The 27,720-nt window shown below is 45.2% G+C and overlaps 1 protein-coding gene across 7 annotated transcripts; it reads right to left on the reverse strand.

The window, feature by feature from the left end:
* Positions 1–236: 236 nt before the first annotated feature.
* Positions 237–27,476, reverse strand: CXXC1 (CXXC finger protein 1). 7 transcript variants are annotated; one of them, XM_083482522.1, is made up of 16 exons: positions 27,333–27,476; positions 27,043–27,158; positions 26,637–26,737; positions 19,121–19,263; positions 16,662–16,820; positions 16,470–16,496; positions 15,370–15,519; positions 10,738–10,845; positions 8,662–8,846; positions 7,991–8,198; positions 6,941–7,051; positions 6,031–6,080; positions 2,989–3,085; positions 1,471–1,623; positions 1,145–1,295; positions 237–781 (listed from the first exon to the last, which is right to left on the reverse strand). In XM_083482522.1, the coding sequence occupies exons 1-15, from the start codon at positions 27,396–27,398 to the stop codon at positions 1,149–1,151; spliced, it is 1,821 nt and encodes a 606-aa protein (XP_083338648.1). In that variant the 5' UTR covers positions 27,399–27,476; the 3' UTR covers positions 237–781; positions 1,145–1,148. The 7 variants fall into 7 exon arrangements, with proteins under 7 accessions (XP_083338648.1, XP_083338647.1, XP_083338650.1 ...); XM_083482521.1 differs by having other exon boundaries at positions 16,662–16,823; XM_083482524.1 differs by lacking the exon at positions 16,470–16,496.
* Positions 27,477–27,720: the final 244 nt, after the last annotated feature.

Raw genomic sequence — 27,720 nt, forward strand, 5'->3', positions numbered from 1 at the left:
TGAGAACTATAGGTGGATTTATCTGGCACTCTGGCAGTGATGAGGTAAACGAGGCTGGTAGACAACTTGTTCCTGTCACCTCTTGCACAGATAACAAAATAAGTGGAGGTTGCAGAACTAGAAGAGATCTGGGTTACCAGGAAGGACAGAGGAAGACAGGGAAGCAGCAGCAGCAAATAAAACAGTAATTCACACTTTCAAGACATCCTGCCTAATTAACACACACTCACAGAACATTTGAATGTACCTTTTATTAGACTCTCTTATGCCTCCAAGCAGCAGCACAATAAAACAGTTTGTTTGTGCATGGCTGCCTTCCTTGCCCTGATTCAATAGCCAGTCACCCTCCTTTCAATGTCTGTTAGCCAACAGCAACTACATGGAAAGGGGGTGGCCACTTAATGCCTAGAAAAGTCTGTGCTGCAATACAGCATCACATCTAATCAAAATCCTGCTTAGAGAAGTTGGGGCTAGCTTAAGCCGGTAGTAGCAAAAACACTTTCCCTTTTCTTTTCCATTTTTTGGGTGGGGGCGGGTTCCCACTTAAAACCGTATGAATATTTATTTAAAAAGACTATATACAGGCAAGGCTAAAGGCCACTGGCACAGGGGCAAGGTCAAAGGCTGCTAGATTCTACAAGATAAAGAAGAAGGGGCTCAGAGCCAAAACACCAGACCATTTTAATTAATTTTTAAAAAATGAGAGCTTATGAAAATAAAAAAAAAAGGTTCTGGTTCAGTTGGCACTTAATCATGAAGGTCTGGTCATGAAGGAAAACACCTGCAGAGGAAAAAGACAGGCAGACTTTAGGGAAGGAAAGACACAGCACAGGACCCTACCATCTTCCCCTTAACCGAGCCAGAGATTCCAGCTGCTGCCCTTTTGCAGGAAAGTGCAGGCAGGCCAATTCGCATGCAAGCAATTCAAGTTGTTGATCAGACCCAAGGAGAAAAAGCCTCCCTGATCATTCCTGTGGTCACAGTAGCCAAGAAAAGCTTTTAATCCTGGGCTCATGGCCAATGCCAAAGGTTGACAGGGGTTAGTCAGCCCATGTAATTGAGTCCTCCTCAGCCAAATTACCTCCAGTCCCTGCCCCGCATGAGCACTCAGCATCCTGGACTGACACTGAGGCCACTAACTCACCAGCTCAGCGGTTGGTGGCTGTGCGCAGATCTGTGGTCAGGGGGTCGTGCTGAATCGTCTGGTGCAGCATGAGAGCGAGTAGCCCAGCGCGGTTGGTCATAGCCATGCGGACGTTCCGCTCCTGCTCAAACAGCTCGTCCAGCTTGTACCACTGACGCAAAGGAACAAGAGGAAAGCAATCAGACCAAACCCATTGTCCAAAGGATTCCCATTAGCTGCAACCCTCCCTGAAATTGGCACGCCTATTTCACAGGCAGCATGACAAGGCCATTGTCCTTTTGTGCTGTCCACCCGCCCAAGGTCTAACACGAGTTCCCAATCCGTACCACGCGCACTCGCTCCAGGTCCACCTCCGCCCGTCGCAGTTTCTCCCAGCAGTAGTGGCGGTTGCATTTGCGCTTGGGCACGCGGCAGAATTCCCCCGTGAGCTCAAACACATCTTTTACCATGGGACACCCACACACCTCATCTGCTGACACCTAGGGAAAAGTTGCAGTCGAGATTGAGCAGGATGAAGCCACAGCTGTGGTGTGTGTCTCACTGAAAAATATTCTGTACAAAGATAATCCAAATGGAACACAAGAGAAGTGCAGTTCTACAACCTGAAAAAATTGCATAATTTTCTCATTTTGCATAACTTATTCGGGCTTTACTTGTCATAGGATCAAAGAATCACAAAACTTTAGCATTAGAAGGGATCCTGAGGGTCATCTAGTCCAACCCCCTGCAATGCAGTAATCATAACTACCATATTTTTCGTCCCATAGGACGCACCTAGTTTTTTGGGGGGGAAATAAAGGAAAAAATTTTTTCCTTTATTTCCCCCCCAAAAGCAGGTCGGGGAAACCGAACCAGGTCGAGGAACAGCGGGATGGCGGCGCTGCGCCTCCCTGCTGTCCACCGAGCTTGTGGGGCTGGCCAATGTCTGCCCAGCGCGAGGGGCGCTCTGCTTCAGGGCACCCCTCGCGCTGGGAAGCAGGCTGCTATCCGCAGCGTGGGGAGCCTTGCGGGGAACTTCTGCAAGGCTCCCCACGCTGCGGATGTCTGCCGGGCGCGAGGGGCGCTCTGTTTCAGGGCGCCCCTCGCGCTGGGCAGCAGGCTGCTATCCGCAGCCTAGACATCCCTGCGGGACCTCCCGCAGGGCTGCCTAGGCTGCGGATGTGTTCCCGAAGCACCGGGCACTCTGCTTTTAGGGCGCCCGACGCTCCAGGAAGAAGGCTGCTATCCGCAGCCTAGACAGCCCTGCGGGACCTCCCACAGGGCTGTCTAGGCTGCAGATGTCTTCCTGAAGCCTGGAGAGCGAGAGGGGTCGGTGCACACCGACCCCTCTCGCGCTCCAAGCTTCAGCAAAAGCCTGCATTCGCCCCATAGGATGCACCCAGATTTCCCCTTCATTTTTGGAGGCGAAAAAGTGTGTCCTATAGGGCGAAAAATACGGTAAATTGTACATGACAGATGACCATCCAGCCTTCTGAGGGAGTCGGTTCTGCTGTCATGCAGGACACTGAAGTCCTTTGCTCTCTGAGAACATTGTTCAGTTATGCCTCTGGCTTGCCATACTTCTGCAGGCATCACCCATTAGCTTGCAAGTGTATCCGTGCTAGAAACTAAGGGCTAGAAACTTGCTTTCCTTGCAATGATAGCCAATTCCATGTTCAGTGCTGCATACTATGCTTTCTCTGCACTCTTACTGAATCACCACAGCACAAAGCCCTGGGTAAAGCTCACAACACTGTATTTCACCTAATAGTCCTTCCCCTCCTAAATCTGAATGATGGCCTATCCTAGCCTGTTCCTAAACTACAGTGGACTAGGACCTCACCGGAAGAGCACTCTGTTCCTACCTTGGGGTCACGGGAATGCTCTGGGCACAAGACCTGCAAGCGTTTGCAGTAGGTCTTGCTTTGTGGGTTGTAGACATCACAGAAAAGGCGAGTTGCCCTGGAGAAAAGAATACACACAGGTAAGATTACAAAGTCATGGCCTTATCCTCAGCGAACTTGATCAGAAATGGGTTATTTTTAAAAATGTAAATGAAACTTTAAAAATAATAACGGAGTGTCAATTCAGGTTAAATGCTAGGAAAGCAAGGTTGCACATCAACACTGTGGAACACACCTTGCTGCCTCACCTGGAGTCAGGCCTGTCCACTCTAATGGGCAGAAGCACTTAAGGGTTCCAGACAGGGGTCTGGAGTTGCCAGAGATTTAAACAGAGATATTCTACATGCATAGCATGTGTGTCCCAAATTTAGAAGCAAAATTAATTCTGCCTTATCTGAGATCAGAGTTTCTTGATCAGAAAGAGCAGCAGTTGGGGGAAGAGAGAAACCTGACGAATGGGGTTCCTGATTTCCCACAAATACATTTTGAGGTGAGAGAATAACCCTCTCCACAGATTTCACTCCCATTCTGTTTCCCAGATGTTTCCACCCAGTGCTCCACAAAGTAGCCCAAAACCAATATGTGGGAATGCACACAGCAACCCCTTCATAACTCGTAAAAGTCAGCAGTGGACCAAGCTATAATAATAATAATAATAATAATAATAATAATAATAATAATAATAATAATTTATTATTTATACCCCGCCCATCTGGCTGGGCCTCCCCAGCCACTCTGGGCGGCTTCCATAAAAACCAAAAATACAATAAAATATCACACGTTAAAAACTTCCCTGAACAGGGCTGCCTTAAGATGTCTCCTGAATGTCAGGTAGTTGTTTATTGCTTTGACATCTGCTGGAAGGGCGTTCCACAGGGTGGGCGCCACTACCGAGAAGGCCCTCTGCCTGGTTCCCTGTAGCTTTGCTTCTCGCAATGAGGGAACCGCCAGAAGGCCCTCGGCGCTGGACCTCAGCGTCCGGGCAGAATGATGGGGGTGGAGACGCTCCTTCAGGTATACTGGTCCAAGGCCGTTTAGGGCTTTAAAGGTCAGTACCAACACTTTGAATTGTGCTCGGAAACGTACTGGGAGCCAATGCAGGTCTTTCAAGACCGGTGTTATATGGTCTCGGCGGCCGCTCCCAGTCACCAGTCTAGCTGCCGCATTCTGGATTAGTTGTAGTTTCCGAGTCACCTTCAGAGGTAGCCCCACGTAGAGTGCATTGCAGTAATCCAAGCGGGAGATAACCAGAGCATGCACCACTCTGGCGAGACAGTCCGCAGGCAGATAGGGTCTCAGCCTACGTACCAGATGGAGCTGGTAAACAGCTGCCCTGGACACAGATTTGACCTGTGCCTCCATGGACAGCTCTGAGTCCAAAATGACTCCCAGGCTGCGCACCTGGTCCTTCAGGGGCACAGTTACCCCATTCAGGACCAGGGAATCTTCCACACCTGCCCGCCTCCTGTCCCCCAAAAACAGTACTTCTGTCTTGTCAGGATTCAACCTCAATCTGTTAGCCGCCATCCATCCTCCAACCGCCTCCAGACACTCACACAGGACCTTCACCGCCTTCACTGGTTCTGATTTAAAAGAGAGGTAGAGCTGGGTATCATCCGCATACTGATGAACACCCAGCCCAAACCTCCTGATGATCTCTCCCAGCGGCTGCATGTAAATGTTGAAAAGAATGGGGTAGAGGACAGAACCCTGAGGCACCCCACAAGTGAGAGCCCAGGGGTCTGAACACTCATCCCCCACTACCACTTTCTGAACACGGCCCAGGAGGAAGGAGCGGAACCACTGTATGACAGTGCCCCCAGCCCCCAGCCCCTCTAGACGGTCCAGAAGGATGCTATGGTCGATGGTATCAAACGCCGCTGAGAGATCCAGCAGAACTAGGAAACAGCTCTCACCTTTGTCCCTAGTCCGCCGGAGATCATCAACCAATTTAGGAAGACCATTAAAATGAGGATGTTGCTGAGTTTTAAGACAGTATTAGGACCCAATTTATAAGAACCCAAGAAGCGCTGTGCTGAATCAGGTCACTGGCCCATCTAGTCCAGGATCCTGTTCTCACAGTGGCCAATCGGATTCCTATGGGAAACCAAGGTGGCCTGAACGACACAATTTCAGTCTACAGTTAGAGATTCACATGCCCACTAAAGGGGGTCAATTCCCCAAACAAAAAAACTAGATGTCAGTAAAAGGACACATTCCTTCTTGACATTTAGTTTTCTACATGAAGGGGTTTTATTTCCCCCGCCCCCTAAGCCCCACCTAACATCTATTGGTAGATCCCACACCCCTTTAATACCTCAGTGAGAACTGGGCCTCCTAGCCTGCTACCTGTTTAGGCTGAAGCATGGTGTCTATCTTGACAAGCCAATCCTTTTAATCCACTCTCTCCCATGTACCTGCTCATGTAGGAGTAAAGTGAGGGCTGTCAGTTTCTTTCCAAGTTACCGAGCAGACAAAAGCCACCATTCATTCATTCATAAGCAGCTCAGACAGACATCAAATTCAAGATTACATAATCCAAGCACCCTTTTCATTGCACTAATACCAACTAGCAACATGGGGTACACTTTTAAAAACCATTTATGCCCATCCACCTTTCATAAAAAGAAAGTGAGCATGGAGGTGGGCACCCAGTACTGTTGACATAAGGCACTAGGATTCCCTTGTTCCGTAAGTGAGATGCAAAAGTCTCACATTGTTCTGGGAGTGGAAAGGAAGCTATGGATTCCGACTCTTGCAATGGCCAACAGCTACAAACATTAAATATGTATTGGCAAAAACTAGATTTCCACCCAGTGGACAGTACTGGGTTTGGAAAGGGCCACTGCATTTCTTCACAGCTTCTTGTTCCCATCAGGGTAACTGTGTAACAAAGAAGCAGAACTGCAAGACAGATGGCACCAGTGGCATGCAACCTGGTGAGGAGGGTTTGGTGAACAGCCCATAGCGAAAAGGAACTTGAGAGTTGGGCAGGTAGCTTACCCTTCAATACGTGTTGGATACATAGACCCAAAGGATGTCTGGCTCTCGTACTGCGGGGGATGGGGGGAGACAGACAGAAGAGAAAAACACAGCCATGAAGTCACAGCAGAACAAACATTAAAAGCACCATCAAGTGAAGAAAAGATCCTCCACCTAAGTTCAACTAGCTCTTAACCTACTGGCCAGTGAGCTAGAAATCCAGTGGACTTCCAAGCCGCACTATGACAGGTGGGCAGGGCTGCTGCAGAAATGATAGGTAGCCCCCGAGTTCCAGGCTCTGACTATAGAAGCCGAGCTCGTTTCCATGGCATCTAGCCATCAACAGACCTATCCCAACATATTTATGCAACACATTGGCTAAAACTATTTATGGTAGCCAAAATATCATGTGGCCAGCAGTTCCCAAAACATCAGCTATGCAGATAATAGGTTAAATATGGGAGAGGTCAAGCTACAGTGAAGAGCGTATTGCATTTCAATACCACCCTTTATTCAGAAATATTTTCATATACATTTGGGGGGGGGGTGTAGAAGTTAGTTCTTGAAAATGTAAGTTATTTATTCAGCTTCCTGAACTCAATTGTTCTTTGTACAGAATTTGCATTGGTTTTTTCCATGCAGCTCTGTCTATAGCTGCTTGACAAATGTTAAAGGACAGTAATCTCCCTTGACCCACTGATGGAGCAAATTAGAAGGCTGCTCCACAATCCAGCAGAGGAGGCTCTTTGGCTAAGACTTTTCCACATCCTGGGGTTACCTACCACATCTACCAAACCTTTTTTTAAACCCAGTTTCAGGTATGCCACAAAGATCCCTGTTTCAGAGGCTGGATAGCAGCGTCTCAATTCAAACACAGGCCCCTGAAGCCCAACACCAAGGTTACCCAGCGCAGAGAAGACAGGCAGCTAACCTTGGCATAGCACCGCTCCATGTGCCGCAGCGCCACCTTGGGGTTGATGGGGTGGCCGCAGGAGACACAGAATATCTGCAAGTCTGTGTCATCACTGTCTCCTTCACTGGTCTGTGGCAGAGGAAAGAGGCAAGCAGGTGTCAGGATTTAGTGGTCAGATATTTAAAGCAAACAGCATCCCACCCTACAACTCCATGAGGAAGTTCTGAGCAAGCCTGCAGAACTTATAACCCACCAAGGCAAACCCCCCTCAGACAGACACCTGAAAATCCCACCCCCAGTTTCTGCAGTTCCAGGCAAGCTACAGTACTAAAACATTTAGGAAGCACTTAATAAATAAAGGGATGGGTGCCCTGCTGTGTGCTCAAGAACATTTCAACACCTTACATCACTGCTCCTAGCAAAGAACAATACTGGAGGAAACCCAGCCAGATAGGCGGGGTAGAAATATAATTTTTTTATTATTACTACTACTGCTGCTGCTTTGTTTTCACCCGAATGTGTTGTAACGCCTAATGCAGATCCTAACGCTTGGTCACACCAGGGATTAAACAAGTAAGCTTTGGCATCAATTGAAATCAGCAGATGCTGCCAACCAGAGAATCATAAGGCAAAAGCAAGCTGAACTATAGCTTATTTTATCATAAGAATTTATATCCTGCCCCTCGCAATAAAATTCCCAGGGAAGTCTGAGTTGTTGTCATTTTCTTTATCCCTTCAGAACATCAGAAATAAATTGCTCTGGATTGGAGCATCAAGCTCACATGCAACCATTCCAGCACTGAATAAGTCACAGGTAGGGCATACCTATAATAAGGGTATGTTCTCTGTTTAATCTGGGAACAGACCCATGCTGTCAGTGTTCACAACTATCTGTGAAATTTACACCCAAATGTACGAAATAAAACACACGTATACAGTTAGGTTGCAAAAGGGCTCTAGTCTAATGCACCCAAGTCCTCCCTGGAAGGTTAAGGAGGTGCTGTTTGCAACCCCCCAAGAGAGGAGGCCTGGCTGCCTGCTCCTTTCTCCTGCACTTCTTCCAGGTACCTCTTCGTCTTCTTTGATGGCTTGCTGCTTGGCCCGGACAATGACAGCCTCCAATTCATGGAATTTGCGCTCCATCTCCTGTAACTTGAGCCGGGCCTGCTGCTGCTCCCGCCGTATCCGCTCTAGTAGCTTCTTGCCATGCTCTTCCGCCACGCATGGACTTTGCTGCCACTGCTGGATGCGCTGCGGCAGGATCTCATATATGCGGCTGGGAAAGGACAGAGACAAGAGGGTGCATGCAACTGAAAACTGGCCAATATGATGGTAACAGGGTGCGCCACACAGCATCACACTGCACAACACAAACCTACAGGATGGGAACATTTTCAGCTCATAAGAAAACCACCCAGAACTCCCACAACTCAAACTGATGCACTTGCTCCCAGGCTTAGGCTGTTACGGGATTCACTTTGCCCATTACTGCATTATGGCATTCCTCCTCCGAATCGCCCTTTCAGTTATGTCATAATTACTTCTTTGGGACAGCTGAAGAGCGGAGGCTAAGGTTAAGCATCCAAAGGGCCCAAGTGAGTCCACATTTTAAAAGCCCAAAGTCTCTTTCCTGCACACAAACCCCTGCATTACCCAACTCATGCTGGAAAACCAATGAATGGGCAAAGCTGCTAAGAAAGGAAATAAAGCTGCCCCCCAAGGAAGGCTCCCCCACTTACTTTGCTGCCAGCTTCATGCCACATTCATCCGAGCAGTACTTGGAGTTAGTCCGAGCAGCCTGGATGCAGCCAGGGCCAAGGCACTGATGGAGTGATGATGGGTCTTTGGTGTCCACCCGCTCAGCATGCTTTGACCGGTCGCGATGCTTTTGCTTCTGCTTGTGACGTTTGTATTTCTCCTCCTTCTGCAGGGCAAGAACCAGAGATGACATGGCTAGAATTCGCCCACCCTTGCAAGAGCAAAAGGGACACCGGTGTTTACTCATGACCTTCAAATACAGGCAATCCCATTTACTGCCGCCTATTTCCTACTTCTGTGATTAGGATAGTTTGGCCATAAAGCCAATAGTACATTCATCTAACACTGACACTTCAGGCAGCAATGACCTGCCAGCTGCCTGCACTCCTTTCGCTAACCCTAACACCCCCCCCCCACTGGTAATTATAGCAGCAGAGGTGGAAGGCAGATACGTTTATTCCTTTTGCTATTATTTTGCAAGGTATCTCCAGCCTGCAGGCTTAATAAGGCCTACCAGGCCCTTTTGGCCAAACCAAACCAACCAGGGCCAAAACGGGGTTGCAGACAATGCTAATCAGCTAATCAGCTTATCAGCAATGCCTGCAAAGTCCTTTGAAGTCCTGATTATTAGCTAATTGCTGAGGCTTTAATGTGCAGCATACGGCTCTCTGCCAGCAGCAGCAATCAATTAATGGTCAGCGCTTGAAGAGAGCTCTACACAGTGGAAGCCCCACAGGTGGCAGGGATTGGCTGCACCATTGAGGAAGCAGGCTTAGATTAGAAGGGCTTCCTCCAGAGGGTTTGAATCTGTGTCTCTCTGCTCACAGTCCAGAACACTGAGCAACTACACCACAGTGGTTTTATCATCATCTAACAGAAGCCACTGAAGTCTAAAGCAATCACCAAAATGGGTTGTCAGACTAGTTATTTATTGTATTAAAACAACATCTTGTAAATACATTCATATGCTTGGTCTTCTGTCACAAGTCACAATGCAACAACTCTCCTCTTTCATATGTATTTTTGTGTCGCCATGCAATGACTGGATACTTTTCACATTAAAAAATGCATAAGCCAGGACCACAGCTTCACGTGTACAAGGTCCCAGGTTTAATCTGTGATATATTCAATTAAAAGGAGCAAGGGATAGGGAGAAACACTTCTTGCCAGAGACTCTGGAGGGCAGGGGTGCCATCTCCTAGGAGCTGAGCCCTTTGGGGCCCCCTGATATTTTTGGGAGGGGGCAACCCCACCCCACCCCAAAGACCAAAGGTGGCAGGAAACAGCCCCAGGCCAATGGCAGCAGGAGGAGCCAAAGCCACAACTATGGAAGCCTGTGCTGCTACTTGTGCTGCTGCGGGGTTCAGCTCTGCCCCAGCTCCTCCAAAGTAGGACAAGCCTGGAGCCACGTGCAGTGCAGCTTCAATGGCCGCGGCTCCTTCTCCTCTTGCCACGGAGGGGAAGAAGGTGGGAAGCAGCGCCAGACCAGTGGCAATGGCAGCAGCAGAAGGCGTTGCAGCCACTGAAGCCATGCCACTGCTGCAATGCTGCGCCCAGCTTCTCCAACATCACACATTGCCACACACACACACCCCAATTCTTCGGAAAGTGGCACCTATGCTGGAGGGCCACTGCCAGTCAGAGTAGAACACCCTTTCTCCAACTGTACAAAGAACAATTGAGTTCAGGAAGCTGAATAAATAACTTACATTTTCAAGAACTAACTTCTACACCCCCCCCCCAAATGTATATGAAAATATTTCTGAATAAAGGGTGGTATTGAAATGCAATACGCTCTTCACTGTAGCTTGACCTCTCCCATATTTAACCTATTATCTGCATAGCTGATGTTTTGGGAACTGCTGGCCACATGATATTTTGGCTACCATAAATAGTTTTAGCCAATGTGTTGCATAAATATTCTGATTTTACAAGTGTGATTTTGTCCTGTTACATACCCAAAAAGAATTGCAGCTCTGGGAAAAGGCCTGGTCGCTAAAAACAAGTCTGGCACTCTTACAGTTGTGACATTTCCCACCCACCATCTAGGATCATACCTTCTTCTCAGACTTCTTCTCCCTCCGCTTGACATGCTTCACTTTCACAGCGCGTTTCCGCAACACAGGATCAAGGAAGGGCGCATCGTCAGTGTCGCTGAGCCATGGCTAAGAGAGGAAAAGAGAGAAAAGTAAAAGGAGTCCTCCAAGAAATCTAGATGTGCAAAAGTAGAGGGCCTTTTCTGTGGCCGTGCCCGCCCTGTGGAACACTTTCTGGTCAGATGTGAAGGAAATAAAAACTATGTGACTTTTAGAAAACATCTGAAGGCAGTCCTGTTTGATGTCGTATTGTGTTTTAATTTGTTGGAAGTTGTCCAGAGTGACTGGGGGAACCCAGTCAGATGGGCAGCATATAAACAACAAATTTTATTATCATTATCATTATTACTACTTACTACTACTACTACTACTACTACTACAACCTGCGGACTGCAACTCCCACCAGCCCTAGTCAACATGGCCAATGGTCAGGGATGATGGGAGTTGTAGTTCAGCAACACCCAGAGGCCCACAGGTTCCCCATTCTCGTGCTAAAAGGATCTGGAGGTTGTCTGGCAGGGTAGTTTGGCTTAAGGAGGGCAGGAAAGCATTTGGTCCCTGCCCCCAAGAAAGAACTGTGTGCAGTCTGAACTTCACATCCTGGTTAACAGCTAGCTTTGTGGAAGAACCCCTTCACTGAGGGAATTAGGAGGTTCCAAGCCAAACCCATATATGCCAGTGCTTGCAATGGTGGCTGCAGCCCTTTCACACCCTTATTTTCTTCATGGCAGCTGCTATCTATGCTACAACTTCATCATGCAAACTCAAATCTGGTTTCCCCCCTTTGTAGGACAGTTAATGGCTTTGCATGCTTCACAAAGCAAGAGGGTCACCTTTGTACTGGGCTTTTTAAGTTGGATCAAATAGACAGTTATACTGCCACCTATGGATATCTGCCACGAAGAAGTGTTTCTTTACCAACCTCTACAACCAGGTATCAGAATGGCTGGGATCCAGTCCCAAGTAAACAGAAGAAATAGTAGCCATCTTCAAGTATCTAAATAACTTTCACAGGGAAGATGGAGCAAGTTTGCACTGGAGGAGGGGACCTGAATCAATGGATTCAAGTTACGATGCAGGAGATTCTGACTCAACACCAGGTAGAACTTTCTGATGGTAAGATCTGTTAAGATAGTGGAGCAGACTCCCTCAGAAAGTGGTGGGCTCTCCTTCATTGGAGGTTTGTAAGCAGAGGTTGGAGAGCCATTCATCATGGATGTTTTAGCTGAGATTTTTGCATTGCACAGGGTTGGACTAGATCAGGCATAGGTAAACTCAGCCCTCCAGATGTATTGGGACTACAATTCCCATCATCCCTGACCACTGGTCCTGTTAGCTAGGGATCATGGGAGTTGCAGTCCCAAAACATCTGGAGGGCCGAGTTTGCCCATGCCTGGACTAGATGACTCTCAGGGACCCTTCTATGATTCTATGGCAGATCTTCTGGTCAGCAAGAATTGGGTCTTCAATGCCCTATAATACCACAGGTGTCTATCCCATGGTGAATGTACTTTCCACCTTAATTGCCATTTAGTTCCACCATCCTAATCTTTGCTTCATTTTTTTAAAAGATCTTGGAATTATTTAAGGTAAAGGTAAAGGTAAAGGTAAAGGTAAAGGTAAAGGTAAAGGTACCCCTGCCCGTACGGGCCAGTCTTGACAGACTCTAGGGTTGTGCGCTCATCTCACTCTAGAGGCCAGGAGCCAGCGCTGTCCGCAGACACTTCTGGGTCACGTGGCCAGCGTGACAAGCTGCATCTGGTGAGTCAGCGCAGCACACGGAACGCCGTTTACCTTCCCGCTGGTAAGCGATCCCTATTTATCTACTTGCACCCGGGGGTGCTTTCGAACTGCTAGGTTGGGAGGCGCTGGGACCGAACGGCGGGAGCGCACCCCGCCGTGGGGATTCGAACCGCCGACTATGCGATCGGCAAGTCCTAGGCGCTGAGGTTTAACCCACAGCGCCACCCGCGTCCCTTAAGGTAAGTTATAGCAATTAAATGCAGGCTAAAAAGCAACTGCTGCCTGCCTAGAAAGCAGCTAAACAGCAGCAACAGCTTTGAATGTTCACAAAGGGCTACCGTATTTTTCACCCCATAGGACGCACCGGCCCATAGGACGCACCTAGTTTTTTGGGGGGGAAATAAAGAAAAAAAATTATTCCCCCCCCCCAGCCGCGGCTTCAGCGCGCCCCGCGCTCCGGGCAGCAGGCTGCTATCCGCAGCCTAGGGAGCCCTGCAGGAACTCCCGCGGGCTTCCCAGGCTTGCTGATAGCTTCCTGAAGCCTGGAGAGCGAGAGGGGTCATAGAATCATAGAGTTGGAATAGACCACAAGGGCCATCGAGTCCAACCCCCTGCTAAGCAGGAAACACGACCCCTCTCGCTCTCCAAGCTTCAGCGAAAGCCTGCATTCGCCCCATAGGACGCACAGAGATTTCCCTTCATTTTTGGAGGGGAAAAAGTGTGTCCCATAGGGCAAAAAATATGGTATATTCAGTGACAAGCACACAGAGTTCTGCTTGTGTAACAGATTTCCCCTTCCCTCCTCTCCCCACGCATTCCCAAAATCTACTTGCAAAGGTCTCCCAGCCTCCTGGAGAAGATTTCCGGGGGGGGGGGGGGCAGCAAGGAAAATTCCATACCACATGTGGAAGTTTGTTGCACAAACAGAGCTACCATGGTGGATACAACCCAAACATCCCAATTGCTGGGGGCGGGGGTTGTCAGCAGTAGAACATTAATCAACAGTACAGCTTCTGTGAGAGAAATTGTTGGGAGACTTAGAAGCTGTCAGCTCCTGGAAACACAGGCGGGGCTGAATGACTTAGAGCGAAGGAATCAGCATCTTGCCCAAAAGCCATGTAAGAGGGCTCAGGGCATTGGGTCTGCAAAGCCTTCCTTTAAGACTAAAAGGGGTTTCTCCATTTGCTGGTTGAAATTTACATCTGATGTGTGAGCTAATTTCTGGCTTTAAGAAGAGTTGATCGTTTGAGGGCTGAAGATAAAACAAGTATGCTCTAATTGTTGGAACCAATAGTTTTAAAAAATCAAGGGAGTTCTGAGTGCTAGGATCCCTATTTTCTTTATGTTTAGTTCTCTGTTATCCTTACGAAAGTATTGCTTTGAAATGGAATTTTGCTACTTCATATTTCATCTATAGGAAAGGATTGTGTTTTGATAAGAAATAACGCTGTGAAGATCTTAAGTTGGATAAGGAAGATTGAAGATCTTAAGGTGGAGACTGAATTGTTACTAGGATCAAGAACATTCAGTATGACAAATACATCACTGGACGTTCCATTGACTGTTGACAAACTTCAGCAAATGTTTGAAGAGCAAATAAAAATGATTAGAGCTAAGACTGATGAAATAGTGAATGAAAGTGGTCCATAGAAGGATGAAATGGAAAGTGGAATCCAAGAGGATACAGAGACTTCAGAATAGAATATGGATAAAGGATTGCCAGAACAGGAGGGTGAAATGGTAGAGTTGGAGGCAACAGACGGTGAAATGGAAGTCTTACACACAGGTGCTTGGAGGAATGAAATAGCCAAATGGGAGAGTTGCAATGTTGGAGGAATGGAATGAAGCCATGGGTGGAGAGATGAAGTGACACCCTGAGCTGACAGAAGTAAGAGTTGAGAGAGAAAATACTCTGTGTACAACTTGATGTGAATTCAGAGGAAAAAGCTATCAGGCCTCCAGTGCTTTTCCTAGAAAAAGAATGGAAGAAACATAGCTGGAAGAGATCGTTTTTGAAAAAAATCAAGATGGAAAACCACAGCAAATTGATGACATTCATTAATAATAATTAGTGATCCCCTTTTGGACTTTTTGTGTAAAAATGAAAATGAATTAATCTATTTGGGTCAAAAGACTGGAAAATATTGCCTAACAGAATGCAGATCAGTTGGGTGTCATTTTAGAGTGAATATTTTGAATAATTTCTTTTATTCAAAAGGTGGGAAATCAGAAAGTTTTTTTCCTTCTTGTTGTTTTTCTTCTTTTTCTTTGCTTTTCCTTTGGTGTTTTCTGTTCTCTTTCTCTCAGTTTTTTAATTTTTTTTTAATCTAAAAATATTTCTTTATGAAAAAAATTAATTAAAATTTGGCTTTTTAAAAAAGGAATGGAAGTTCCACAGGCAGACCTATATGCTGTTAAGTAAGAGGTTCTGGGAAGCAAAGAAGCAAAGGGGCTGGGAATCAAGAACAAGAAGAGGGCCTGGGTAAGCAGTCAGCTAAATAGTAAACACTCAAGAGGAAAAGGGCTAGAGATGGCTTAAAATGAGGAAACAAGGTGAGCCACAGAAGCAGCAACAAAAAGCAGACCTGAGGATAGATTTCATATACTGTGCTCTAGGAATAGTTGAAAGTGGATAAGCAGGGAACCATTTAGCCATGTTTTTTGGCTATATTTCTCCAGCGTACTTGATTTGAGTAATTTCAGAACACAGAATAAGAGATGATGCGGGGCAAGAAAGAGGCAACCCAGAACACATCCTGTCCTAGGACACAGCTTTTTGACATCCGTATGCATGAGCCCTGCCAACTCGACCAAGGAATCCCAAGGGAACAGGTCCAGCACAGGTCTCACCAGGTTCTGGTCATCGAAGGCCCCTGAACAAAGCTCCTGATACAAATCGGGATCTATGTGCAGATCGTCATCCGACAGGGGTTCAGGTGTGGCAGCCGATTCTAGCTGTTCCTTTAGCATCTGCAGATCATCCTCCCGCCCCCGTAACATCTATTGAGCATTAGGGTAAGTGGGGGTGGGAGAGGGAGGGGAAAGCAGTGAGAGAAAAAGGAGAAAAGAAGAAAGAGAGGAAAGCATTAAAGAAGCCATCTATCTGGCTTCAAAAGCATAATGCATTGAAACAGCACAGACGTGAGCACACCCCTCCCTTCCTGAGCACAGCTTTGGTGAACAGAAAACAGAACTCACTGAAGATCAAAGCAGCAAAGCGTGAGAAGCAGAAATATAGAGAAAAAGAGAGAGAGAGAGAGAATCCCAACACCCGCTTATTTCCCAAAATCAGTAAGAGAGGAGAAGAAGCTCAGTCATTTCAAAAAAAGCAGGGCTGAAGTGTCCAACAAAAAAACCTGCAATTGAGAATGCATCCAAACTGGACTCTGAGATTGCAATCCTACATTCACTTACCTTGGAGTTAAGCCCAACTGAACTCAGCAGGACCTTACTTCCAAGTAAACATGTACAGGAATGCACTGCCAACTACACCCCACTAACTATTAGGCTGCATCCGAACACAGAGCAGAACAAGGTGGAAATGATGTGGCATAATGGACCATCTCACTTCAAGACAGGTGAGGGTTATCTTTTAATATATATTTATGGCTATCCTTTTTGAATACACCCTGCAAGGGGGATAAAATCAACATGGAGTAAGCCAGATCATACATTTTCTCCCTGCTATGCTCATTCCTTCCAGAAGGGAGATTTTTTTGTTCTACATGTACTCCATCTGCGATCTGAAGCAGCACAGTCCACTCAACCACTCCCAGATTTTTTTCCACCTTATTTTGCTGTGTGCATAGACCAGGTCTCATTCTGCTTCCCCTATCTAGGGGGGGGGGAAACCAGGAGTCCCAACTGAACACTCAACTATTTTAGGTCCCATTTTTAATGAAAAAGAAAAAAAAGAAAGAAAAAAAACTGGAGGGAAAAAGGAAACTTACCGAAGCTGGAAAATATTTATAGGACTCCTAGGAAGAAAAGAACGGGAAACAAAAATCACGTGTGAGCTACACACAAATCAACAGCTTGAATTTGAGGTGGCTGCTCCTCTGGGGTGGAGCAGCCAAGAAAGTGACCCACAGAGAAAAACATGCAATGATCTCTGGGCAGAAAGCGCCCACCGGAACACTCACCCGAGCCCGAACCTGGCACTGCCTCAGCCGGCACTTCTGGCGGATTTTGTTGGGGCCCCCAAATTTCTTCATGTCACGGCAGAAATCACACTGTCCACAGTCCTCTGTGCGCCTGCAGGCCTCACATTCACCGCACATGCGCGCTGAGCGCTTGATCTGCTGCTGATTTTAAAAAATGAAAGGAAGTGGGGAGAGATGAGTATGTAGAGGCTATCTAGAGGGATCGCTGGAGTTATTTGTTAAAATTTTGTAACCTGATCTTCCTCCAAAGTGTTTGATATGGCATACATATTATCAGAGAGCAAGACAAGAGAGCAAGACCCATATGGAGCATGTTAAAATATTCCAGCACAGCTGACACAGCCCAAATTGTCACAAAGATCAAATGGTGAATCTGAGGGTTCCCCTTTTCTCAACAAGAGGAAAAGCACTCCTGGCCACAGGAACCTGAGGGATCCACAGCAATGTCCTTAACTTGGGCACGAGGTGGTAGTTAGTACTTACTTACTCAGATCTATCAAACATGCCTCAGATTTATAGAGCCAGATACTGCCAGCCATGAAACCTGCAAATGAGCTTAAGTACTCCCTTTCCTTCCTCACATCATCCAGAAACCTCAATTATCACCACCATTATAAGAAAGCATCAAAGAATATAAGAAGATCCCTGCTAGGATCCCTGCTATTCTAGTGCAGCATTTCTATCTCCAGCAGCTAGCCAGATGCCACAGGAAGTTCACAAGCAGAGTAGGAGTGGAATGGCCTTCCACTATTGTTTATTCACAGCATGCATTCATCAGGAAGTATATTGCCTTCTGTCCATGGAGATTCCATTCAGCTATTGTGGCTGATAGACACGTATACACAACAGATCGTATACTGATAAACATATATTATACTACAGCACAATCCCATACTCAGAAGAAAACCCCACTTAGTACAAAGGGACCTATTTCCAGGTGAGTACAGGATTGCAACCTTAACCTGCCTGCTTTTAAAACGAGTGGCTCTCATCAATATGCGTATTTAACCTTCAGGGTTCATCACATAAGAGTCCAAACAAGCTAACCCTATACATTATTATCTAGGCAGGAGGGGAAATAGGTTGAGGCAACAACTATACGTGACTTAAATCCTTGCTGGGGAACCTGTTGCTGGACTCCCATTCCCCCCGCCCCCCCAGTCAGCATGGCCAATGGTCAGCTATGATAGGAGTCAGAATTCAACATCTGGAGGGTCACAGGCTCCCCACCCCTGACCTAAACAGGATATCAGATGTGAAAATGTTTATGCAGAGCCAAATGATCATTTTAACTGCACCATATTTGTAGGCTTTCCAAGTGAACATCCAGGGCCTGTTACTAGAGAGCTGCAATGCCTACTTGCAACCGGGCTCTCTCGCTTGCTTGCTTGCTCGCTTGCCCATAACACTGCTACCTGGCACCCCAGTCCTGTACAAAACATTTCAAGGTCCAAAGAAATACTGACAGGAGAGCAGCAGGATGGAAGGGGGGGGCATACATTTCCCCAGCATTTAATATGTGCTGTCTTAAAACGCTATTATAGTCCCATCCCACTGTTCACTAAATTTTTAGATTCTTGTGTTATAGTTTTATGGATTGATTGTATTAATGCTTTGAATTTTGTACACCACTCTGTAATATTTTCTCTCAGAAAAGCAGTATATAAATAATAATTATAATGAACAAAGAAACTCCAGACTGCCTTCTCCAAGCAGGTGAACTGCAGCAATCAGAGGAAATTCTAAAATTATATATGTAATTGTATATGTAAATGTTTTATGTATGTTTTTAAAATAATGCAAATTGCTTTGTGATGCCTCATGGGAAGCAGTTCATAAATGGACTATATAAATGAGTAATAAAATTATCCGTTACTGCTGGTCAAGACCCCACAAATCCTGGGTTCTAGCCTCTATTGGAAGCAAGTCCTTTAGCTTGATAACCAGCTCTGAATAAAAGGATTCAGCCAGAGGAAAGCAGATTGGGGGGGGGAGATGTGTTGGAGATTAGGCATAAAGAGATGGTAACCAATCTCTTGGAATATTTACCGCAAAATGAATGCTGCTTAGTTATTACAGCAAGTGTTCCACTTGGGCAGAGGTGAGTGAACGTCCCAAAGAAGTCTGAAGCAGCTATTACAGCAAATTCACCAAAAATCTCTAAGGAATGGCTTGAAGTCCACACACCGTTTGCTACAGCCCCATGGTCTTCTATAATGATTTCACCTTCATGCTGTCCAATCAAGAACAGGCAAAGGAGGCAAAAAGCTGGACAGGAGCATTTACCTGTACTACATGAAACAGTCAAACAATGACTGTTGGGAGTAGGCAGTTGCCCCACAGTTCTGAACCCAAACACTCAACATTCTGGAGTTGGAATGCCAGGCCCTGCACAGGTGTGACTGAACTCTGCTCCCTTTCACTGCTAAAACACTTACTTTTGAGCTGCGACTCTGCTCTAATGCCAGTTCTTGGGCCTTCGCACGCAGCTCGTCCTTCTCGGCACGTTCCCGTTCACCCTCACGATCCTTCTCCTTGGACTTTTTGTGCCTGTACCGGATCTCAAGGGTTGGGTCTCTCTCTGTAGAGCAGAAAGGAAAATTAGCTAAGAGAACCCACATGGTTCAACTCTTGGACCAGAGAGTAGTGGGCAAATACAGGCAGATGTAGTCCTTTCTCTGAATCTAAGTTGGCCTGGACCAGCAAGTAGTTTGAAAAAAGTCTTCTGTATGATATACTGAACTACACAGAGGGAGATCAGGGTATAAAACTTAACAAATTAACTCCAGTGGTTACTTCAGTTTCTGGCTACATCACGAGTCACTGGCAGTAGCTGCTTGCTGCCCTCCACACGCAGCGAAGAGATTCAGGCAGGGGACAACCAGGATTTATGAGGCAAAAATTCTTGCAATGTTCCCCAGTTGGGTCTGGGGAGCTCACTGCATCCCACTGTGCCGCCAAGCCCGTGTCTGCCAACTTGAAAGGCAGAGCGGCATGGACGAGCCTCCATCCCCAGCATGATTTGTGGCTGGTTCCTCCATAATTTGGACAATTGGCATTAATTGAGAGGCACTCCTGAACCGACATATGCTAATGGCCAGCAATCAGTCAGATGCCGAAAGGTCTGGACTTTTGCTCTTTGAAGGTATCTGAATGTTTTCTTTGAAGCTTGAGAACCCTTAACAGCCAGGAAAAGAAGGGGAGGACAAGGTGCTTTGTGCTTTCTTGTGGTCTTCAAATTGTCTCCTTTTTTCCTATCCTCCCCTGCATAATGAAAAGGACGTGTGTAGCCGCAGCTGTTATTTTGTTTGTTACTTCGGAAAAGAGGGGGGAGGCTTTTGATTTATGCTCAACAAAAAAATTTAACAAAGTTTTATAATGCCCTCCTCCCCAACCAAGGATGAATGGACTTTATTTAAAATTATTCCTGAACTGCTGTTGGAGGAATGAAGTGGGTGGGGGGAGAATGAACTGCTGCCAAACAGTGTGGTAAAGAGACTGAATTTGAGAAAAGATCTTACTTTTAACTGTGTGCCGAGGAAGAACTCCAGAGCGGAATTTTAATGCCGGAGTCTGGATATTCATTTTATGAGTTTTTTATGTTTGCAGCTCGTACGCTAGTCCGTAAACAGTGGAAGGAATATAATGTGACCTACTGGGAAGAGAGGGAACCTTCTTCTCTGAGGCTAAAATGACATGGACAAGAATTGACCAAATTTGGGTAACCAGAGGACTGGCTCCGAAAACTAGTAAAGTGGAAATCTGCCCCAAAACCTGCTCCGACCATAATGCCGTGAAGATGGAAATGAAATTGACGCTAATTGGTTCCTTTAGATGGAGGATGAATGATACTTTGTTTAGGAATGAAGAATTCACTAAGAAGGCCCAAAAAACTTTGAGAGACTATTTTGAGATAAATATGAACACTACTGTGGAAAAAAGAGTAATTTGGGATGCAAGCAAAGCGGTCATGAGAGGATTTTTGATACAACAGAATGCAATTAAGAAGAGAATTCAAAATGAGAAAAAAAGACAAAATCCTGGAAAAAATAAAGGAAGGAGAGAAGAAATTGAGGGTGAAACCAAAGTCGCAGGAGATTTTGAAAGAGATAAAGTTATATCAAGTACAATATATGAAAATGATGAATCAGGAAATAGAATGGAAGATTAAACAGATGAGACAAAAGACATTTGAATCGGCAAATAAGTGTAGAAAACTGTTGGCTTGGCAAATGAAGAAAGATAAAAACTTAATACTATTACGAATGTAGAAGTGGAAGGAAAGAATATACAGAATCCAGTGGAAATTAGAAAGTACTTCCAGAGGTATTTCAAAAAACTATATACACAGGAGACGCAGAAAGAAATGGACATTGATAATTTTTTGAAAATGAATAGACTACAAAAAATTTCCCAGGAAAATAAGTTAATGCTGAATTATAAAATAACGGAACAGGAAGTAGAAGGGGCCATTCAGAACATGCAATTGGGTAAATCCCCAGGACCGGATGGTTTGACTTCAAGATACTACAGATCTCTGAAAGAATGGTTAATACAACCTTTAAAGGAAGTCTGTAATGAAATACTGGAAGGGAAAAAGGCACCAGAGTCGTGGAAGGAAGCATATATTACACTTATACCGAAAATAGAGACACAGCTTAAGAACTACCGCCCCATATCACTGCTTAATGTGGATTATAAAATTTTTGCAGATATTTTGGCTAGAAGATTAAAAAAGGTGTTAGCAGAAGAAATTCACAAAGATCAAGCGGGTTTTCTCCCGGGCAGACACTTGTCTGCCAATACGAGGAATATAATTAATATCTTAGAAAAACTACAAGTGAAGATCAATACTAAAGCAGTTTTGATATTTGTGGACGCGGAGAAAGCCTTTGACAACATTTCTTGGAGTTTTATGAAGAAGAATTTACAGGGGGTGGGGGTTGGTCAAGGTTTTGGAAATGGTATAGGTGCAATTTATTCAGAACAGAAGGCTAAATTAATTGTGAATAACGTAGTGACAGAAGAATTTAAGACTGAGAAAGGAACACGACAAGGTTGCCCAATCTCTCCATTGCTTTTTATATCGGTCCTGGAGGTTTTGCTAAATATGATTAGAAGGGACCAATTGGTAAAAGGTATACAAGTGGGAGCCAAACAGTACAAATTGAAAGCATTTGCTGATGATTTGGTATTGACTCTACAGGAGCCAGAATCTAGCACTAAAAGAGTACTGGAACTGATTCAAGAATTTGGTCAGGTAGCAGGTTTTAAGTTGAACAAGACAAAAACTAAGGTTTTAGAGAAAAATCTAACTGAGATTGAGAGAGATAAGTTTCAGAAGGAGACAGGATTAACACTGGTTAAGAAAGTGAAATATCTAGGGGTTAACATGACTGCTAAGAACGTGAATTTATTTAAGGATAACTATGAAAAATGTTGGATTGAAGTGAAAAAGGATTTAGAAATGTGGTCAAATTTGAAGTTATCGTTGTTAGGCCGAATTGCTGTGATAAAAATGAATGTATTGCCAAGAATGCTGTTTTTGTTTCAAACATTGCAAATTTTGGACAAAATGGACTGCTTCAAGAAGTGGCAGAGAGATATCTCTAGATTTGTCTGGCAGGGCAAGAAGCCTCGTATAAAATTTAAGATATTAACTGATGCTAAAGAAAGAGGTGGATTTGCCCTGCCAGACCTCAAACTTTATTATGAATCAGCTGCTTTTTGTTGGCTGAGAGAATGGATGCTTCTTGAAAACACTGATGTCTTGGATTTGGAAGGTTTTAACAATGTATTTGGTTGGCATGCTTATCTGTGGTATGATAAGGTTAAAGCACACAAAGCGTTTAAAAACCATATTGTCAGGAAAGCACTGTTTAATGTCTGGATAAGATATAAAGACTTGTTAGAAAATAAAACCCCGAGATGATTGTCACCAATGGAAGCAAAGGCTCAGAAAAAACTCAATATGGAGGCCAAATGGCCAAAGTATTGGGAAATTCTAGAACAAGAGGGAGACAAGAGCGAGACTGGCTCCACTATTATCAAATAATGGAGGCATATAATTTGGATAAAAAACTAGGCTTCCAGGTGGAAAAATCAAAACTGGAAACAGAATTGCTAGACCCTAAAGTTAAGAATCTGTCAAGAATGTATAACTTGCTGTTGAAATGGAATACTCAGGATGAAACGGTGAAATCTGCTATGATTAAATGGGCACAAGATGTTGGTCATAACATTATGATGGCTGACTGGGAACAGTTATGGACCACAGATATGAAGTTTACAGCATGTAATGCCTTAAGAGAGAATTTAATGAAAATGATTTATAGGTGGTACATAACACCAGTCAAGCTTGCAAAAATCTACCATTTGCCTGATAATAAATGCTGGAAATGTAATGAGACTGAAGGTACATTCTTTCACCTTTGGTGGACATGGATTAAGAACTTCTGGGAGATGATTTATAATGAAAGGGAAAAGGTATTTAAATATACCTTCCTCAAGAAACCAGAGGCCTTTCTCCTGGGCATGGTCGGCCAATTGGTGCCAAAGAAGGATAGAACTTTCTTTATGTATGCTACAACAGCAGCAAGAATACTCATTGCAAAGTACTGGAAGACACAAGATCTACCCACCCGGGAAGAATGGCAGATGAAGCTGATGGACTACATGGAGTTGGCGGAAATGACTAGCAGAATCCGAGACCAGGGAGAAGAGTCAGTGGAAGAAGATTGGAAAAAATTTAAGGTTTATTTACAGAAATATTGTAAAATTAATGAATGTTAGAAGGATGCTGGAATGAAGTTATATGGCCTTAGCAGAAATGTTATAAAGAATTAAGTAAAAATAGATTGTTAATGGGTCAAAGTGGAAATTTAAGGTTAGATTGTGTTAAGATAAATTATAGAAAAAAAAATTAAGAAAGATGGAAAGGGGACTTCCGGGTTGGCGCCATCGCCGAATGGCGGGCTCCCTCCGAGCTCCGGAGGGAGTCTGCTCGGCAGGGGCTGGGTCCTACTGCGCCGACGACGCGGGGACCCTTAAAAACCACGGGCACGGAGCCCGTGGACATGGGGACTCGGCTGGCAACGCTAGCGCCCTCCCGACTCGTGAAGGAGCCTTTTTAAAGGCTTCGGATCGGGTGCCGGGGAGTGGCGTGGTGCTTTGAGTCCACTGCTTCCCCTGCCGAGTGCAGCCGCATGCCATTCGACGGAGAGCGCTGACTTCTTCCATTGGAAATTCGGACTATCAACAACAACCCGTGAGTAATTGGGAAACCGGGTACAAAAGGAGAAAAAAAGATTTTTTTTTCAGATTCGGCACGAGCGGGGGTGATCTAAAAAGGAAGTCAGTCCCCCCCCCCGATTGTAAACATTCTAAAACAAGGACTGGGTAACCAAGATCGAAAGAGAAGTTTATTGCTGATAAAAATCATTAATTCCACGATGGGAAATTACAAGAATTGTGCTGGAGGAGAAGAGTGGAGGGTGAGAGGAAAAATGCAACCCCCCCTGGGAACCGGGGCGATTCGTAGAGCCTGGCGAAGAGAGACGGAGACTTTGACAGCTGTCAAAGTAGCTGTCAAAGCTGGAGAATATAAAGAGGACTTTGTTACAAGGATTTTGCTGGCTAATTCTATTACAATTTGACACAATATGGATATAAAATGTCGGAAAATAAGGAACAACAATTTGACTCTTGGATTAGAGGACACAAAGTTACTACAATTCCCCTAGAGGGGTTTCGGGACATTACAAGTGGTCGTACGTGGAAAATCACTCTGGGATTCGCACAGGACTTATCTTCTGGGAAAGCTGCAAAACTGAAATAGTATTTTGTCTACAGAGGTGTTTACATTAAAAGGAGACAATAGAATTTTCTATTGAAGAAAGGAAGGGACTGGACGTAAGTTTTTGTTCCTGAACAACAAACCTCTGTAGAGATACCAGATCTCGGAATAAGAACGTTTTAGCAGCTGAACAAGACAAGAAACCTGAGAAAGTAAGGAATAAAAAGAACAAAGGACTAACTACGACACGGAAAGAACAATGGGAGGAGCAGCAAAGACCAAGGAAATTAAAGGCCTCTATTAGACTGGATTTTTGAAGTTAAACATCATTAAAATAAATAAATTAAAAGAAAACCGGCAAGGTGGAATGGGAAAAAATCTGGCCATGGACTTGAGACCTCCAGGCTGACAACATATAGACTGATGGACATGGGGAATTCAAACCGGGGAAGGGAGGGGGGAGTTTTGGAATCCAAAGGCTATGTAACCATCTTTTTGAACCTTCTTATATTTTTTATCTTCTATTTCTTTATATAACTTTTGTATATCATGGTATTTTGATTTGACATGTTTAAAAAAGGGAATTCGTGGAAGGAAATTGGGGTGGATCTTGGGGAAAAATCTTTTTTCTTTTTCTGTTAATGATGAGGGATGATGGCAAGATTGTATAATTTAAGAAGAAGAAGAGGAGTTTGGATTTGATATCCCGCCTTTCACTCCCCTTCAGGAGTCTCAAAGCGGCTAACAATCTCCTTTCCCTTCCTCCCCCACAACAAACACTCTGTGAGGTGAGTGGGGCTGAGAGACTTCACAGAAGTGTGACTGGCCCAAGGTCACCCAGCAGCTGCATGTGGAGGAGCGGAGACGCGAACCCGGTTACCCAGATTACGGGACTACCGCTCTTAACCACTACACCACACTGGCTCTCATTGAATTGGTTAATGGGTTAAACATATTAAGTTTTAAACTGGGAGTGAGAGCTTGTGGAACCAAATTAATGAAAGGGGAATATAATCGGGAGGGGGAGGAGGGAGTCCTAGAAAGAAGGTAACGAAAGTAAGGCTTTAAATATATTCTATTTTTTTCTTTTCTGTTATATTTCTATATTATTGGAAACTCTAATAAATATGATTTTTTTAAAAAAGAAAGATGGAAAGGATTTGCTGAAAAAGCTAATTGAACAAGAATACAAAAAAGGGAGGTGTGAGGAGGTCGATGATATAAGTAAATGAAAGGTAGAGAGATAGAGATATTGGATGTGGTTTTTTTTGAATGTTTTTGCTTTTCTTGTTGTTTTATTGTATTGGGTTTTTTTCTTTATTTTTGATGTATTGTGAACTTTTTATTGTTTCTTTCTTCTTTTTTCTGTAACTATTAAACTTTTAATAAATATCTTTTTTTAAAAAAAAAGGAATATAATGTGACCTAGCACCATCCAGATAAACATTGCAAAGAACTGAACAATGGAAGATAATAAGTAACTCTCCCAGCACACCAGGTCTGGAACAACAATGTATATACACACGTGAAATGGACTATTTATTTATAAGATTTAACGGAGGTGCTGTTTGTAAGGTGAAAAAAGCAGCCAGCTGGGAGAATGGTTTAACGGCAAGTGAAGGATATCAACTGGACTCTAAATAAGAGGAAATGGTGATGATCATATGTTCAGAACAGGAGCGGGAAACCTGATTTTAAGAAACTGTATTAAACTAATTTAATTTGGTTTGATTTGTAATAATTTGGAAAAATTAATAAAAACTTTTTTTGAAAAAAATCCTTCAGCTGTCAATTAATAAAAAAGGCACATGGCAAGCTACAGTTTATAGCCACGTTGCACTTATTTTACAATAACCTTAATAAGAAATTATCACTCTTAAAATGTTTTACAAGAAGAGCCAGGCTGCAAAAAGACAGTCTATTCAAGCTCAGATTGCTTCCAACAAAGTAAGCTTCTTTTTACTTACCTCCATTCCAGATTCTGCAGCATTTCCCCATCATATTTGCAAACATCAGTGACAATAATAAATGTATAGCTTTGTAAGCAAAATCAAGGCATTCCACGTTTCTAATACACTATCTGAAGGACCCAAACACAGGACTTTGCCAGTTATACAGGGGCTAGCCCAGTCTCAATACTATCTTGTTTGTAAACTCACCTCGGCACTGCATGCAGTACCATTCCCGTATGGCCTTTGCCATCTTCTCAGTAATGTTAATGCAGTGGCCATGGAACCATTCGTTGCAGTGATCGCAGCCTCTGGGATGGGGAGGGGGGCAAAGAAAGGGAAAGGTGAGGATTCCCTAACTCAGCTTCTTGGCAGCCAGGTTTCAGAACAATACAACTTTCTGCATACCCTCCCAGTAAGCTCCTTTTTCGACACAACTGCAGGCTTCAGAAAGAACCCCCTTCGCTCTGACCGCCCCACACGGCTCCTTCAAGCAGCTACAGCTGAACCGGACCCAGAGCAGTCGTCCCCGTCCCCCCGTCCGCGCAGCCCACGAGCAACCCATCCCTCAGCCAAGCCTGTCCCTTCCGCCCCTCGCAGCTCCTCGGGGACTCACATCATGAAGCAGTTGATATCCGGTTTGCGGCAGATGCAGTAGACGGGGGCATTTTCTCCATTCTCCGATTTGGACTCCTCACCCAGAACAGCCAGGTCGGGATCAGAAAATTCATCCTGGGGGGGGGGGCGAAGGACAGAAGGAAAGGTGAGCGGGGCTGCCTGGGGAGAGCTCCCTCCTCCTCCTCCTCCTCCGAAGCAGCCCAAGGCGAGACCCAGGAGGGCCCCCCCGCCGCCGCCCGGAGCCCCCTTCCCTCGCGGGGCGCCGCCTTCCCCGCCGCGCGCGCTCACCATGGTCTCCCTTGTTCTGGCCTGCGAAGAGGAAGCCCAATCGACTTCCCGCCCCCCGCCCTCCATTTCCGTTTCCGCCTTCGCCCGAGCAAGGAGAGAAACAACATCCGGGTCTCCAGCGCCTCCCCCGCCCTTTACAAAGATGGCCGCCTCTTCCACGCCACACGAAGACGGAAATCTTCGCCGGTGGTCCGTCTCTTACGAGGGCGCTGCCTTCTTCCTGCTTGCCAGTGACAAAAATGTCCGTTGTTCGCTTCAAGGGGTTTGCACAGTTCAGCTTTCGAACAGGAAGTGGCCATCTTTGATGGTGGCAGCACTCAGGCTAGATTAATAGAACGAATCGCGATCAGGCGAGGGAAGTTACTGGGTCTTATTTTGTGTTTTTTAT

Source organism: Podarcis liolepis, assembly GCF_965112155.1.
Source record: "Podarcis liolepis genome assembly, chromosome: 17".
Classification (NCBI taxonomy): domain Eukaryota; kingdom Metazoa; phylum Chordata; class Lepidosauria; order Squamata; family Lacertidae; genus Podarcis; species Podarcis liolepis.